The 18,094-nt window shown below is 43.5% G+C and overlaps 1 protein-coding gene across 2 annotated transcripts in view; it reads left to right on the top strand.

Annotated features, from left to right (window-relative positions):
* Window positions 1-9,780: 9,780 nt before the first annotated feature.
* Window positions 9,781-18,094, top strand: part of COLEC11 (collectin subfamily member 11) — a 43,557-nt gene continuing 35,243 nt past the window's right edge. Inside the window, exon 1 of one of the 2 annotated variants that reach the window (XM_073625419.1) lies at window positions 9,781-10,265. In XM_073625419.1, the coding sequence (XP_073481520.1) occupies window positions 10,244-10,265 (22 nt within the window). In that variant the 5' untranslated portion in view covers window positions 9,781-10,243. The remainder of the gene's footprint in view (window positions 10,266-18,094) is intronic. The other variant, XM_073625420.1, reaches the window with a different exon arrangement.

Raw genomic sequence — 18,094 nt, 5'->3', positions numbered from 1 at the left:
ACCCTAAAAAAGGAAAAAAGGGTGGAACATGTAACATGTTCCTGAAGCTGAACTTATCCTTTAAGATAAATTAACATAGTATAGATATATTGTGAATAATATATTATTGCAGGTAATGATATAGTACCTACAATCTATGCAGCAGTTTACATATTCTTTGCTTACAGCAGTTCCTACTCTCAAGGAGCTTACAACCTTAAAGTGGGAATAAACTCCCTTGGTTGATATTTACCTATAGGTAAGCCTATAATAAGGTTTACCTATAGGTAAGCCTATAATAAGGTTTACCTATAGGTAAACCTATAATAAGGTTTACCTATAGGTAAGAATATAATAAGGCTTACCTATAGATACAGTATCTCCTAAACGTGCACCGTTTAGGAGATATTTATTTCTGAAGCCGCGTATGACGTCACCAGCGCATGCACTCTGAAGAAGCGGCATACCCATTCCCTCAGAGCTCTTTCTTGTGAACAATGGCTCCCGTGCACATGCGTGGGAGTGATGTCATCACGGCTCGTCCAATCAAAGGCGAAGCTCACCAACCTGGAAGGAAGACCGGATGAAGTATAAGCCGAGATTTTCAGCCCTTTTTTTTAGGCTGAAAGTGCCCCCCTCAGCTTATACTCGAGTCATCACCACCTGCCTACATGATCAGGGTGTCATGCAGACATTCGTCGGCCATTCCACTGTTCAAAAGCCGTGCCTCCTCCTCGTCTGTGATAGGCAGAACACTCAATTTCCCAGCAGTCAGTGTTCAGCCTATCACGGACATCCTCTCATCCTCGTCCGTGGTATGAGGATGAGAGGATGTCCGTCGTTAAGATGGCGGCGCCGGCACCCGATCCGATGGATGTATCGGCCTCGGGGGGCCGACATCGCGGGCTCCCTGGACAGGTAAGTGTCCTTATTAAAAGTCAGCAGCTACAGTGTTCGTAGCTGCTGACTTTAAAAAAAAAATCGAGGCTGGAACACCGCTTTAAGGTCCCTTTTTCACATGCATACACATACTAGGGCCAATTTGGACAGGAGCCAATTAACCTACCAGCGTACATCTGCAGTGTAGGAGGAAACCCACGCAAGAGTGGTTGAGATTTGAAAACCACCCCAAGATAGAAGGGCTTACCACTAAGCCAGTGTGTAGTTTTCCCTTTTATTAGTTGAATTAGATGGGCTTGTGTCTTTTTTCAACCAGACTAACTATGTACCGTATATACTCGAGTATAAGTCGATCCGAGTATAAGTCGAGGCCCCTAATTTACCACAAAAAACTGGGAAAAACGCATTGACCCGAGTATAAGACGAGGGTGAGAAATGCAGAGGGTCAACAATGCCCATCTGCAGCTACATGCCTCACTGTGTCTTGTGCAGCCTACCTGTATCCTGTACATGTGTATGTGTCCTGTGCATGTGTCCTGTACATGTGTATGTGTCCTGTACATGTGTATGTGTCCTGTACATGTGTCCTGTACATGTATATGTGTCCCTGTGTCCTGTACATGTGTATGTGTCTCTGTGTCCTGTACATGTGTCCTGTGTCCTGTACATGTGTATGTGTCCTGTGTCCTGTGCAGCCTCCCTGTGGCGATCTCCATCCTCTGACCAGCGTGTGATAATACACTTCGGCGGCCATTCCACTGTTCAAAAGCCGCGCCTCCTCCTCGTCTGTGATAGGTAGAACACTCAGCAGTCAGTGGTCAGCCTATCACGGACATTCTCTCATTCTCATACCACGGACGAGGATGAGAGAATGTCCGTGATAGGCTGTACACTGACAGCTGTTCAGCCTATCACAGACAAGCAGGAAGCGCGGCTTTGGAAAGCTGGAATAGCCTCCAAAGGAATTATCACACGCCGGCCGCCGTCTGTGTGCATGACATGCTGATCATGCAGACAGACGGCGGTGACTCGAGTATAAGTCAAGGGGGGCACTTTCAGCCCAAAAAAAAGGGCTGAAAAATTTGACTTATACTCGAGTATATACGGTAACTATGTAGTTTCTTTAAGAAAGTAAAGTGTATAACACACTCTATGCCCTTGCCTGTACAGCAGTTTGTCCATTTGAATTATTTTAAAATGTTGGCAGCTATGAATTGGATGCAGTTAAACATTATCTGATGACTGGCCAACAGTTGGTTGAACTTGGACATTGTTCATTGACTAATAAAAACGATGTTCCTGTATTTACTCTCTGTATTCGTATGTACTGGAGAAATGACTTTTCTCACATTTGGATGACATCATGTTTTCCTGTGAATCTGTGTCTGTTATTGCTTATTGCACTATAGAACAGTTTAGAGCCAGTGATACATGTACCTGGGGTGGTGGGTGCTAGGTTTACCTTATGGGGTACCTGAACAAACATCTCTAAAGGACAACACCAGGTTTCAGCAAATGATGCATTTTGCCCCATCACTGAGGATGTACTACTAAACAAAATTGGGTTTATTTTCTGACATTGTTCTTTATTAACAGTTGCTGGAGCTGGTTCTGTATTATCCATTCTTGTGTGGGGCTTTTTAGAATGTATGTGATATTTTTTTTTTCTCAAGCCAGACTTATAGTTTCTCAATCAACAAAGCTCACACTATCTGCTGATTGGAGAGCTCTCACTTAGAAGGAAATGTGTCGGACCGCTACAGAGAGACCACTGCTTCCACACAGAGAGCAAGGGTCCCACTCTGCAACATGTTACAGTTTCATTCACTTCTTTAGATCCGCGCTATAGCCGAATGACAGCTACAGCGCGGACCTACTTTGCCGGGAGGGCATTAATAGACGTCCTCCCATGCTCGAGCGGCCTGCGCGCCCCCTGCAGGGCACGTGCGGCGCGCTCTGATCAGCGAGTCTATGAGACTGGGCTGGTTGATCCCGATTCCTTACCATGTGATCAGCTGTCAGCTAATGACAGCTGATCATGTGATGTAAACAGAGCCAGTAAAAAAAAAAGCTGCTCACCGGCAGCTGTCCGAGGGACATCGGGCCCGATCAAGGAGAGCTGCCGCCAGCTCATTTGTGCTCACCAGTGCCACCCATCAGTGCCCACAGTGCCACCTATCAGTGTCACCAATCAGTTCCTCATCAACAGAGCTGCCTATCAGTGTCACCTACCAGTGCCGCCTTATCTGTGCCCACCAGTGCAGCCTATCAGTGCATATCAATGAACGAGAAAAATTACCTGTTTGCAAAATTTTATAACAAACTATGAAACATGATTTTTATTTTTTTATTTTTCAAAATTTGTTATCTTTTTTTGTTTAGCAAAAAATAAAAACCCCAGCTGTGATTAAATACCAGCAAAAGAAAGCTCTATTTGTGTGAAAAAAACTATAATAATTTCATTTGTGTACAGTGTTGTATGACCGCGCAATTGTCATTCATATCACGTCAGCGCTGAAAGCTGAAAATTGGTCTGGGCAGGAGGGGGGTTTTGTAAGCACATGGTTAAGGCTGAGTTCACACTATTTCTGCATGCGGCTCACAGCAGAGGTCTGGTGCATCCCTGTTCACCGTTTCAGGTCCGATTTCAGCCAGGATTTTTAGGCTGAATTCGGACCTGAAACGGACCAAAAGACGCACAGGACCCTTGTGCAAATTTGCACCGGTGCCGCAGCGGAGATATAGAGAGCCAGTCACAATCTCCTACCATGCAAATTGGATCCAATTCGCATAGGTGTGAACCCAGGCTAAAAGCAGTCATAAGTGAGATTTAACTCAGACCACAGTACAAATCTGGCGAATGCTCTGATGCTGGCCACACCTAGCAATGTTTTAGGAAAATTCAATGACTTTCTACCAGATTTTGATCACTAATACAATTAAAAGTTAGAAGAACAAAGACAGCCTACCATTTCAAATTTTGATCTCATGATACATTTTTATTAATTTTATAGACACAAATAGATTGAGGAAATTGAAAGAATAATTGTGACTGAATAGAAAATGATCAAAAACAAGGACCTTGTCAAACAATTTTATAAAAAGCTGTTGCATTTTCCTCTGAGATCAATTGGGTTTTTTTCAATGCCATAACCATGAGGATTTTACTGCACTACTGGCTTTTTTTCTCAGTTTATGCAGTGGCACAAAATACAACTTTTACAGTATGTATTTTGCATGTGCTTTTTCAAAAACAGCACTTGTAGCACTAGTAGATCCACACAACCATTGGTCCCTGCACACATGCAAAGGTGCTGGGTGTATTCCTAGACTCTGACCTTTCCTTAAACCCCCACATTCAATCACTGGTTACATCTTGCCGCCCTAACCTCCGCAACATTTCCAGAATTTGCCCCTTCCTGACTAATGACACCACAAAACAACTTATTTACTCCTTGGTTATTTCCCACCTCGACTACTGCAACTCTCTCCAAATGGCCTACCCTTACACAGGCTATCCCCCTCCAGTCTATTATGAATGCTGCAACTAGACTAATACATCTCACTAATCGATCTGTGACCGCTGCCCCTCTCTGCCAATCCCTTCACTGGCTTCCCCTACCCCACCATATAAAATTCAAAATAAAACGGATTGTACATAGAACAATATCGGACCTCTGAAAAGTATAAGCATGCATATGTACTCAGTACTTGGTTTGGGCCCCTTTTGCAGCAATTACTGCCTCAATGTGGTGTGGCATGGAAGCTATCAGCCTGTGGCACTGCTGAGGTGTTATGGAAGACCAGGATGCTTCAATAGCGGCCTTCAGCTCTTCTGCATTGTTCGGTCTCATGTCTCTCATCTTTCTCTTGGCAATGCCTCATAGATTCTCTATGGGGTTCAGGTCAGGCGAGTTTGCTGGCCAATCAAGCACAGTAATCCCACGGTCATTGAACCAGGTTTTGGTGCTTTTGGCAGTGTGGGCAGGTGCCAAGTCCTGTTGGAAAATGAAGTCAGCATCCCCATAGAGCTCGTCTGTGGATGGAAGCATGAAGTTCTCCAAAATCTCCTGGTAGACGGCTGCGTTGAACCTGGACTTAATGAAGCACAGTGGACCAACACCAGCAGATGACATGGATCCCCAAATCAACACAGACTGTGGTAACTTCACACTGGACTTCAAGCATCTTGCAGTGTGTGCCTCTCCATTCTTCCTCCATACTCTGGCTTCTTGGTTTCCAAATGAGATGCAAAATTTGCTCTCATCAGAAAAGAGGACTTTGGACTACTGAGCAACAGACCAGGTCTGTTTTTCTTTAGCCCAGGTAAGATGCTTCTGACGTTGTTTGTTGTTCAGGAGTGGCTGGACGAGAGGAATATGACATTTGAAGCCCATGTCCAGGATCTGTCTGTGTGTGGTGGCTCTTCATGCCTCCAGCCTCAGTCCACTCCTTGTGAAAGTCCCCAACACTTTTGAATGGCCTTTTCCTGACAATCCTCTCCAGGCTGTGGTCATCCCTGCTGCTTGTGCACATTTTTCTTCCACACTTTTCCCTTCCACATAACTTTCTATTAATGTGCTTTGATACAGCATTTTGGGAACATCCAACTTCTTTTGCAATTACCTTTTTGAGGCTTTCCTTCCTTATGGAGGGCGTCAATGATGGTTTTCTGCACAACTGTCAGGTCAGCAGTCTTTCCCATGATTGTGATTCTAAGAGGCGGTTCACACTGAGGCAGCACGACTTGCAGGTGTTATGGCTTAATTAGCTGATTAGAGTGGGACACTTTGAGCCTAGAATATTGCACCTTTTTACAATATTCTAATTTTCTGAGATTGTGGATTTGGTGTTTTCATGAGCTGTAAGCCATAATTATCACAATTATGACAAATCACAGCTTGAACTATCTTGCTTTGCATGTATTGAGTCTATCTCATATTAGTTTCACCTTTTAAGTTGCATTAGTGAAATAAATTAACTTTTGCACGATATTCTCATTTTTCGAGTATCACCTGTAAGCAGCTAAAGCAGCAAGGTTGATGATGTTACAGTGATTTCACTGCAGAAGGAAAAATGTTGCCATCCAGTCAAAGGAGGTGTTCATTCAATGGTTCTATTGGCAGGATCAACAGGTATTTATAAAAAGTTCCAGGCGGTACTTAGAAAAATCTGAAGCCAATTCTCACTGGTGTGGAGAGTCCACATCACATACTGTATTTGATGTTATAGGTTGACCATAGTTCTACTTTAAAGTGACAGTGTTAAATATAATTTTTTTTAAAGTATTTATTCTTAACTCAAAAAGTCTCAGTCCCTTCCAAATCCTTTTTTTTTGTTTCTGTGATCCAACTTTTATATGATTGTTCCTATTAGGTCCGCCTGTCAGTTTTCCGTTCATCCCCATGGATGGATGGACGGATGGACCGACGGGGGGGGGGGACAGTCGGACTTGTAAGCGGACTTGTATCTGTTCACACCCACCTACTTCTGATCCGATCCCGTCCGCTAAAAACTAGGGAAGCATCAATATCTATATCAAGTATCGCTCAAATGATCCAGATACCGAAACCGATACTTTGCCATTTGATTTGCGTCAATACAAAATGAATGGGCACAAATCGCACTGCAAAGAATCGCATGTGATTTAAACAGAAATGCCTTCCTGCCTTAAAGGGGTTGTAAAGGTTCGTGTTTTTTCACCTTAATGCGTCCTTTGCATTAAGGTGAAAAAACCCCTGCCAATGACGGCCCCCCTAGTCCCCCCCGTTTACTTACCTGAGCCCATTCACCTGCTGTGCGCGTACCCCGGCGTCCTCTTCTCCATGGAGTCTGGCCGTTGATTGGATAGATAGGAGAGATTATAGCAGCGCAGCCATTGGCTAGCGCTGCTGTCAATCACATCTAATGACGCGGCCCGCCGGGGGGTGGGACCGAGTCATACACGCTGTGTCTATGGATACAGCGTGTATGACAGGGAGCTCGCCTGCAATCTAACCCCCTTGGGATAGAGCTTCCCAGAGGGGGGTTAGCTATTGCGGGGAGGAGCCAAGACAGCCGCCAAGGGACCCCAGAACAGGAGGATCGGGGCCACTCTGTGCAAAACGAACTGAACAGTGGAGGTAAGTATAACATGTTTGTTATTTAATAAAAAAACAAAAACAAACCCATACAACCCCTTTAATCGCATGTGATTTTCCCCCACCGCTTGTGTGTGTGTGTATAGAAAGGGAAGTGCCATCTAGTGGGCAGTTTAAAAATGTTAGCACTCACAGTACGTATCTGGCCACATTCAAAATAATCTGAATCCACCAATGGTAGCAAATCAGGGCTGCTGGAGGTGCTCATAGGGCTGGAGGAGAAGTTCCGGGACCCCATGGGTGTAGGGTGGACATGATGTCAGCTTGCTGCCTCTACATCTCCTCCAGCCCTGTGAGCTCCTCCAGTGGCCCTGATTTGCTACCATCAGGGGACTGGGACACCTATGTGGATTACTTTGTATGTGGCCAGAAATGTACTGTAAATTCTAACATTTGTTAACCACTTCAATACCAGGCACTTAGACACCTTCCCGCCCAGGCCAATTTTCAGCTTTCAGCGCTGTCGCAATTTGAATGACAACTGTGTGGTCATGCAACACTGTACCCAAACAAATTTTTTATCATGTTGTTCCCACAAATAGAGCTTTCTTTTGGTGGTATTTGATCACCTCTGCGGTTTTTATTTTTTGCGCAACAAATAAAAAAAGACCGAAAATTTTGAAAAAAAAAACAAGTTTTTCTTTGTTTCTGTTAAAAATTTTTGTAAATAAGTATGTTTTCTTCTTCAATGACGGGCACTGATATGGCTGCACTGACGGGCACTGATATGGCGGCACTGATGGGCACCAATGAGGTGGCACTGACGGGCACTGATGATGGGCACTGATAGGCGGCACTGATGGGCACTGATAGGTGGCACTGGTATGCGGCACTGTTGGGCACTCATAGGTGGCACTGATGGGCACTCATAGGTGGCACTGATGGGCACTCGTAGGTGGCATTGATGGGCACTCGTAGGTGGCATTGATGGGTAGTTATGGGTGGCACTGATAGTTGGCACAGATGGGCACGGATGGGCACTGATAGGTGGGCACTGATGGGCATGGATGGGCACTGACAGGTGGCACCGATGGACACTGATGGGTGGCACTGATGACACTGAATGTTTGCACTGATGCCCCTAAGGGTGGTATTGCTGGGCGTCACTGCAACATAATGGTGCCAATCAGTGCCCATTTGTGGGCACTGATTGGCACAGATTGGGCACACTGGGCACATGTGGATGGCCATGGGGTACATACCTGGTCATCCACATGGTGCCCCCTCCCTGGTGGTCCTAGTGGCGATCCCTGGTGGTCCAGTGTGGTGATCTGAGGGGGGGCTGCGCTGATAAACAATCAGCGCAGACCCCCCCTGCCAGGAGAACCGCCGATCGGCTCTCCTCTACTCGCGTCTGTCAGATGCGAGTGAGGAAAAACCGATCAATGTCTCTTCCTATTGACATCGTGATCAGCCGTGGTTGGACACGGCTGATCACGTGGTAAAGAGCCTCCGCCGGAGGCTCTTTACCAAGATCGGTGTAGCGGTGTGTCAGACCGACACACCGATCCACCGATCGCCGCGATGCGTGCCCCCGCAGGCGCGCGGCGGCATGTTATCCTGCTGGACGTCATATGACGCCCAGTCAGGATAACTGAACCACCGCCCGGCCATCATCTGCTATGGGCCGGGCGGGAAGTGGTTAAACTGCCCACTATATGGCACTTATTAATCGCTTTCTACACACACACGTGCGAGCAGTGGGGGAAATCACATGCAATTTGAACAGGAATCACACTGCATTCCTGTTCAAATTGCATGCGATTCTTTGCAATGCGATGTGCGCCAATTTTCTTTGTATAGCTGCAAATCACAGCGCAAAGTATCGATACTCAGTATGGCCGAGTACTTGACCGAAAGTATCGGTACTGATAAAAAAAAACGGTATCGGTGCAAACCTAAAAACAAACAAAAGGGGATCCGTCCTCCATGTAGGTGGATCAGATCAGAGGTAGTCAGGTGTAAACGGACAGTGGAATCTGTGTACATCCAGCCAACCATAGAGCAGAGCAGGCTCTGTCGTGCCCACTCTCCATAAACTGTACGGACACGGACCTGTCATCCGCCCGCTCTGCTCTGATCAACAGGGGATCTGTGAGCAGATCCCCTGCTGATCGGAATGGATTTCACCCAGTGTGAAAGGGGCCTTAGAGGGTGGCTATGTTTGCTCTCCATGGTTCCACTGTATGTAGGAGTGTAGCCACCATCTTTTGCCCACTCCTGAGATGTTCTAGGGACTATGGGGTTTGGAGTGTGCATAGAGCAGTAAACATGGCTGCAACTAACGTGCACTGCTGGTTCTAAACAAACAGAAGTGAGGGGGTAAAAGGAGTTTGAGAGCTTACACAGGACATTACAAGGAGGTAGAAAAACACAGTAACAAACTATTTCATGGAAAATAGATTACAGGCCAATTTAGTAGTGGATGTGTATAGATATGGCCCTTTAGGTGAGATCTCTGACCTTGAGCTCCTAAGGTCCTACACTTTCTATAACACTTATCAATGGGCCCAAACCTCCATGCTGCATCTTGCAATTTTTTTAATACTACAGAAAAAGCAACAGGGAGAATGTGAAAACCCATTTTGTAGGAGAAACACGAGCCCTCCAACTGGTTGGGAAATTATGAGCCCACCAGCCTCCACCTATAACTATAATATCATTTTTGGGTGCACCGACCCTTTAATAGGTGGATCTTTAGTAGCAGTTTTCATATGGAGTCTTTTGCCATTCAGTTCTGCATGTCTTTGCTCTTGTGCGGCTTCCTGCCTGGCCACCGTGACACAAGCTTTCTCTCATTTGAAAAACATTTTTGGGAATCTCGGCTTAAATCTTCTTTTCTGATGTGGCTCCAGTTCCTGCAGTCAGCAGTCAGTGTTTGCTCAGTTCCATCTTTGTGTTGTGCTTGGAAATCACTGTGGGTACAGATCTCAGAAAAAAAAAAAGTTTCTTTCCTGTACCTCTATGCAAATATCACTGTAGGAGCGGAGAACAAGAGTACAAACCTAAGAGAGCAATAACAAAAAACGTGAAAGTCTCCGCACAGCCAGCTATTTGTCCAGCTGACAGTGGGAAGCACAGTACACTCCGGACTCCTGCACATCTCTGCTCTATAACAAGACGCGGGACCACCAATACCCTTTTCTGTGCTTTCTTGTATTTGCTTTGGTTAAATGTGGCCATGGAGAGATCGGGCTGATAAGTACGCCGGTTGGACCTCTTAGATGCACTATTCTCTTTGTAAAGGTAAGAGTTATCTTTTGTCACGTGAGAAACGGTCATTAAAAAAAAAAAGAAAGGGAGCTTGAACATGCAGCAGTTCACTAATGACATTAAAATATAGCTAAAGTCCAAACTTTCTTTTTAAATTTTGGATAGAGTGGAGAGGGTGTAGAACATCTGTTAAACTTTCATTGCTGTCTGCGCCCCTGCTAGGGAGATAAATCCTCTCTATTTGTCCTGTTTACCATTATCACCTGAGAGTGAAAGTAAAAGGAAATCCCAAATTGTAGGTTGTCACCAGGACAGGAATTGAGGGGAAATCTTCCAGTGGGGACACTAGTTCTGGTTACAGGAAGTGAAAGAAAATCTCCCCAATGGGACACAGATGGCAAAAAAACTTTCAGGGGTTGTAACCCTCTTTTACTCTATCCAAAATGAAAAAGGCAAGTTTTGTCTTTAGTTTAATTTAGTTTAGTTTAGTTTAACAGTAAGATTAACATTACAATTTAGGTTTAAGGCCCCTTTCACACTTTTGTGACTTTTCCTGCGACTTTGGATATCAGAGTCGCATGACAAGTCATACCCCATGATTCCCAATGATAATCATTCATATCTGTGCGACTTCAAAGTAGTCCCTGTACTACTTTGGTCTGTCTATGATACGAGTTCAGGTTCATAGACCTCAAGTTTACACAGGCATTCCCTGAAATCGCAGCCGCAAAATCGTGGTAAAATCACACGCCTTTCAAGTCACGGCAGTGTGAAAGGGGCCTAAATTAAGGGTGTATGTAAACTCTAACAATGAACTTCTCTTATTTCGTTATCATTCATTAAGGGACACGGTATCTTATATAGATATAGTTAATAATCAATATCAATAATAACAATTCATAGACAATTGCGTTATACTGCCAAATACTATTTATCCATCCTGTGTACCTTAAAGGATTTTTTGGTAAGTACAAAAATCCTGTTTTTACTTTATCGTTCAATAAGGGACCAGTTGAGTTTCATAGACAATAGTCCAGGGGTAGGCAACCAGTAGCCCTCCAGCTGTTGTATAGTCCAGGGGTAGGCAACCAGTAGCCCTCCAGCTGTTGTGGAACTACATTTCCCATGAGGCATTGCAAGGCTGGCAGTTACAATTAATCCCAGAGGCATGATGGGACTTGTAGTTCTGCAACAGCTGGAGGGCCCCAGATTGCCTACCCCTGCAATAGGCGGTATTACTCAACACATTAAATGCTATATGCCTTAATGAACTTCAATAAACCAAATTTACAGACAGGATCCATGCACACTGGCTTATAAAAACACCAGTGCTCTTGCCAGAAAAAAAAACACAAATTTTGAGCGTGTTTTGTACTAGTCTGTATATGCAGTAAAACACACTTGTTATACTCACCATGGAACCTAAGGGGTTAATCCTCCGCATTAGGTAAAAAGACTGTTTGATACTTTCTTGGATCCTCCCCTTCTTCCACTGTCCCCAATACATCTCCTGATAATACAGAGCCTTAGGGACACTCTGCACACGCTCAGTTTGGTGTGTATTGAGAGTTTTTTTTTCTTGGGAGAGTGCATGTGATCAGCACAGGGCCAGTCAGCATTGTCCAGACAGAGGGTCAGGGGTCCTGTATTCTCATCAGTTCAGGACAGTCAGAGTAGAATGAAAACACCTCCTACAAGCTTTATCCAAACACTGATAGAAGTCACAGGACTGCTATATACTACTGATGAGAAAAGGTATTTAGCAGATTGCATTTCCATGTTCTGTGTACTGTGGGAGACCAGATATAGTGAATGCAGGGCCCTGGGTTTAGTAACACTGAAAATTGGCCAAACATTGTATACAAGCCAGCAGGTGGATGAAGCCTGCCTTTTAGTTTTCACTATGCACCATTACAACCTTCTAGCTACCGGCGTTCTAACAACCAATGACATCATCATTTGATAAGGAAGACGTCAGACGCCTGCACAGCATCCTTGTTTTCCCCTCCCCTGACCCTCTCCATGAGCATTGGGGGTCACATTGAGTGAGGGAGAAGAGAAACATTGGAATACCAGTCAGTACCAGTGTGCAAAGGTGTATTTGCTTTGGAAGAATAACTCACCTCTAATATTGGGTGTCCTACACGTGTGGATGTTGCTGCTTTATGTAAAACTATTAGTTTAGTTTTTTACAATTTAGACTGGGGTGCCTCAAGATTGTGCATTATTTTAAAGGGTGCCTTGACTGAAAAAAGGTTGAGAAACACTGCTCTAAATGACCTAACGTGCATGGACACATAGGATAACATTAGTTGCTTCTACAGGAAAAATGCCAAACTCCTCTAGCCAGCGCGCATGGACCCTGAATAAAATAAAAAAATCATTTTTTTTTATTTTTTGGTTTGTTAAATATACCATTGACGGATCTTTTACAAAAAATCTTGTTGATCCTGCCAGAAATCTTATAGGCTGATAACTTCCTGGTGCTCTCTGCCTGAGTCTTTAAAGTTACAATCTTTCCAGATATCTGGAAAGATTGTAATTGATTTTGGTCTGTTAAATATACCATTGAAAGAGTTTTGTTCAATCTGTTTGATAAGTAAAAAAAAAACACCTAATGTTCCTGCCAGAAATCTTGTAAGCTGATTTCTTCCTGGTGCTCTTTGCCTATGCTTCAGTCTTATCAGTTACAACCATTCCAGATATCTGAGGACTACAGAACCTCTCCGCTTTCATTATGTTGTGGAGAAGAGGAGGGGAAGGTGCTCTGTAGTCCTGACCTATGGTAAAAATGCTGCTCCTTCATACAGTAGGTACAGTACAGTAAGGCAAGATCACCATTAAAAAAAAGAAGATACCTAAAAAAAAACAAAAAAAAAAACAAATAATGCCACCACATCTAAGGACTTGTAAACTGCAATATATTACAATTTTATTCTCAGATTAGATATGCTTTAAAGTGGTTGTAAACTTCTGCAATTAAAATGAGCAAATCATATTTCTCTATAAGTTTGTACTAGAATCAATCCAAAGCACGTCAAGGGTTTTCCACCTGATCTCTCCTCCCTCTTCATGAGTCACGTCTGACAGTCTAGCTTACCACCAAGCATTCCTCAGAGATGACCCGTCCACTTTCCAGTACACAGCAGGTGATTGACAGCCTCTACTGTGCATGTTTCCCTATAACTTAGTGTGGAGGAAGGTGTCTCCATACTTTCCACTCAGGTTTCAGATTACACTGAGCTCTCCTCTGATGTAGTGCAGCGTGTGACATCAGATCCCTGCCCCCTACCTTCTGGAGCTAAGAGAAAGCCTTTGATCTGTGTGTTTAAGGAGGCTGTAGAAAAGAGAGGACTGCAGATAAACAGGTAGAACTTATGGAGGATTTGTTTCATGTGTTTCACCTAAGGCTTGTCACTTAAGTGGTTATATTGTAAAACCTGGTATACACAGGTATTTTTTTTGTTCAATCCAGCGGGCTGAAAGAAAAGAAAAACTGAGGAGCTCGCTGTACTGACTATGCGATGTTAGAACAGCAATGTCCCTGCTGAGTTATTGTATTATGACGGGGGGGGGGGGGGGGTAAGGACCCCTTCCCACCAGAACAAACTGGTTGTCGCTCACAGCCAAGTGCTGATCGGATGCTGGTCAGCTGCTGGTTTTCCAGCATACCTAATGTCCAGAAGCTGGACTCATATATTTGAAGTAAACTTACCGTATATTGAAGTAAGTAAGCAACAGTTCACAATAACCTGGTGGGACAGTTACTCAGCTGGGCACACTCACAGGTCCCAATAATGTGAAGAAGCAGGTTCAAGCCGAACTGATAGTGTCTGGTGAGAGGGGACAGAATATTGGCTGGCCTTCTTATTCTCAATGGGGAAGATATCCAGACAACTGCAATCCTACTGTTTCCCTCCTCATCAGGAACCTTTTCCCTAATTCTAGTACTGTCTCTAACAGACAGGGGACCTTTCCCCACTCGCGCATGCCAACCCCAGGGGCCAGGGACTTAAATAGACTCTACTACACCTAAGATGACCACCAAAGTTACCTGGGCTGCTAGCATCCAATTGGATCTTTGCCCAAGTGACTCAGGAAACCATAGAGGAACCCTGTTCTCCATGTCTTCCTCGCCCTCTGCATTGCTGCTGTGGTTAAGCGCCACCTGCAGTGGAGACAGCACACTGCACCTGCCTATAGGCAAGAAACTACTATTTTCAAAAGAAGATATTGGCAATGGCAGCCAACATATTTCTTTTATGAGAAGTATCTTGTCAGACTGAATGACATTTAGTTTGTTAAAGTATTGAGTATCATGAACAATAATTATTTTTAAAAATAAAATAAATATTTTTAATCTTTTTTTGTTCCTTTGTTGCATCTCATTACTGCTGATTTGTTGCAGCATCTTTAATATAATGTTTGGGGGTTCTAAGTAATTTTCTAGCAAAAAAAAAAAAAAAAAAGATTTTAGCCTGTAAACAACAAGTGTCAAAAAGAGGCTCGGTCCTTAAGTGGTTAATTGGTTCTAACTCTTCTGCACTGTTTCCAACCCACTGGATATCACATGAGATAAAATACAGCATGGTTTCATGAGATGAATACCGAATATTTCAATGAAATACGGCATGCAGTATGTTAGTAGTGTGTTTTTGTGAATCGCAAAAAAGATTTTGGAAAATGCTGTGAAGTATTTTACTGCAAATTTTAAAGAGGAAAATACCGCTTTGTGAATGAAGCCCAATGTTGCTTGATTACTAGACAAGAAATAATCTACATTGCCCTGGAGTACCTGTTTTGGAAGGAACATGTTGTATAGCATGTTCCATCTTTAATTTCTATTATATACTGTTTATAGCAAACAGTCCTTTACCTTGGGGACACATTCAAGAGTCAAGGATATTTGGCAGCTTTATAAAGAATGTTGCAGAGGTTGAATGCAAATTAAAGTGTTTGTAAAGTTGTAAACCTTTTTTTTTTGGGTAGAGTGGGGAAGAATTCTCTCTCTCTTTCTCACTTCCTATCTTGTAAAAGTGTCCTCACTGTCAGCAGGAGAGGAAGTAAGGGTAACTCTTTATAATAAAGCTCTAGATGGCAGTAAAAACCAGGCATGGGTTCTAATCCTTTTCCATCTATCCAAAACTAGAAAAGTTTGAGTTGACATAAGCCTTAAGTAACCTGGCTAATTTTTAACAAATGTGCAGGCAATTGTACATGAAATGTGTGCTTAAATGAATGAATGTTGTGGGGTGCAGAAGGAAATGAGTCAATGGAAAAAGAAAAGCTGCATTGTAGCCACTAGATGAAGCTGAGGAGCATTCTTATTTCCTATGATAGTCAGCACCATCTGGTGGCCATAATGTAGTATAATGCACCCAAGTGTTATTATTATACAGGGTTTATAAAGCGCCAACAGTGTGTGCAGCGCTTTACAACATGAGGGCGGACAGTACAGTTACCATACAATCCAATACAGGAGGAATCAGAGGGCCCTGCTTGTTATAGCTTACAGTTATACCCCTTCACACTTGCGTGACTTGTCATACAACTTTGTCGCAACATCAAAGTCGCATGACAAATCATACCCTGTGTTTTCCGATAATAATAACATTCATATACAGTATTTTACAAAAGTGAGTACACCCCCTTACATTTTTTGTAAATATTTTATTATATATTTTTATGTGACAACACTGAAGAAATGACACTTTGCTACAATGTAAAGTAGTGAGTGTACAGCTTGTATAACAGTGTAAATTTGTTGTCCCCTCAAAATAACTCAACACACAGCCATTAATGTCTAAATCACTGGCAACAAAAGTGAGTACACCCCTAAGTGAAAATGTCCAAATTGGGCCCAATTAGCCATTTCCCCTCCCCGGTGTCACGTGACTTGTGAGTGTTACAAGGTCTCAGGTGTGAATGAGGAGCGGGTGTGTTAAATTTGGTGTTATCGCTCTCTCACTCTCTCATACTGGTCACTGGAAGTTCAACATGGCACCTCATGGCAAAGAACTCTCTGAGGATCTGGAAAAAAAGAATTGTTGCTCTACATAAAGATGGCCTAGGCTATAAGAAGATTGCCAAGACTCTGAAACTGAGCTGCAGCACGGTACACGGTACAAAGACAAGTGTGTCTTGCCTACAGGTCTGGGGCTGCATGAGTGCTGCCAGCACTGGGGAGCTACAGTTCATTGAGGGAACCATGTACTGTGACATACTGAAGCAGAGCATGATCCCCTCCCTTCGGGGACTGGGCCGCAGGGCAGTATTCCAACATAACGATCCCAAACACACCTCCAAGATGACCACTGCTTGCTAAAGAAACTGAAGGTAAAGGCGACAGACTGGAGAAGCATGTCTCCAGACCTAAACCTTATTAAGCATCTGTGGGGCATCCTCAAAAGGAAGGTGGAGGAGCACAAGTTCTCTAACATCCACCAGCTCCCTGATGTCGTCATGGAGAAGTGGAAGAAATCTCCAGTGGCAACCTGTGAACTCCATGCCCAAGAGGGTTAAGGCAGTGCTGGAAAATAATGGTGGCCACACAAAATATTAACACTTTGGGCCCAATTGGGACATTTTCACTTAGGGATGTGCACACTTTTATTAGCGGTTTAGACATTAATGGCTGTGTTGAGTTATTTTGAGGGGCCAGCAATTTACACTGTTATACAAGCTGTACACTCACTACTTTAGAAACTAAAAACAAGGATCCCTCCAGGTATTAGTCCCTATGGACATAAATTAACCATCAATGTATATAACTCTCTAAACAATAGAGAAAGAGGGGAGGAATGGAGTGGGAGCTCTCGGTAAGAACATGATAGAAAACTCAAAGTAAAAAACCTGTATGAGCTCTACCAACACCAAACACGTGCCTATAAACACAGCCCACTGTACAAATTAAATTTGCAAAAAGTTGTAAAAACCAATATTAAAATCCAAATACATTCAATCGTGACATTCGTGTAGCTAAAACTCCATTTCCACCATACATGCGCACATCCAATAACCATACATGTGTGTGTGTATATATAAGAATATTGGTGTACAAAACATAATAATAGAACTGACACCCTCAAATATGCCAATACAGAGGGATATAAGTGTCTAACCATATACAATGGTCAGTGCTTGGCTACAATCCTGCAAGTGAATATAGCATTGGTCCTGAACTGGTAAAAACCTGGAATCCTGGGAATAAGCATGCAATCAGCACTAGTCCTTGGTGTTATCCAATGAAACATTAGGGAAGTGTTTCTCAACTCCAGTCCTTAAGGCGCCCCAACAGGTCATGTTTTCAGGATTTCCCTCAGATGAAATGTCTGTGGTAATTACTAAGGCAGTGAAACTGATCCATTCACCTGTGCAAAATAATGGAAAGCCTGAAAACATGACCTGTTGGGGCGCCTTGAGGACTGGAGTTGACAAACACGTTAGGGGTAGCTGAAGAAGCACAAAATGAAAAACAGTGGTCCAGAGGAGGTATGTTGATCAGGGTTGCTTTCACAATCAGTATGTCATAGATCGCCATGTAACTGTGAAAGCTGTAATAGAACCATATCCTGGAATCACCTCCCTCCTTGGAATTCCTTGGAACTGCATATTTGTTTGGGACTATACCCCTTGGATTACAATTGGTCCATGAAGGACCGGGATTCGTAGCTTGCATGCAAGTTTTGTTCACTGTATTGTAATCTTTGGTACCGTGTGAGGCAGGTGATTCCAGGATATGGTTCTATTACAGCCTTCATGGTTACATGGTGATCTATGACATACTGATTGTGAACGCAACCCTAATCAACATACCTCCTCTGGACCACTGTTTTTTATTTCATGCTTTTTCAGCTACCCCT

This window comes from Aquarana catesbeiana, linkage group LG04 (genome assembly GCF_042186555.1).
Source record: "Aquarana catesbeiana isolate 2022-GZ linkage group LG04, ASM4218655v1, whole genome shotgun sequence".
In the NCBI taxonomy this organism is placed as follows: Eukaryota; Metazoa; Chordata; class Amphibia; order Anura; family Ranidae; genus Aquarana; species Aquarana catesbeiana.
The sequence above is the reverse complement of the archived record's forward strand: the minus strand, read 5'-3'. Positions and strand labels throughout refer to the sequence as shown.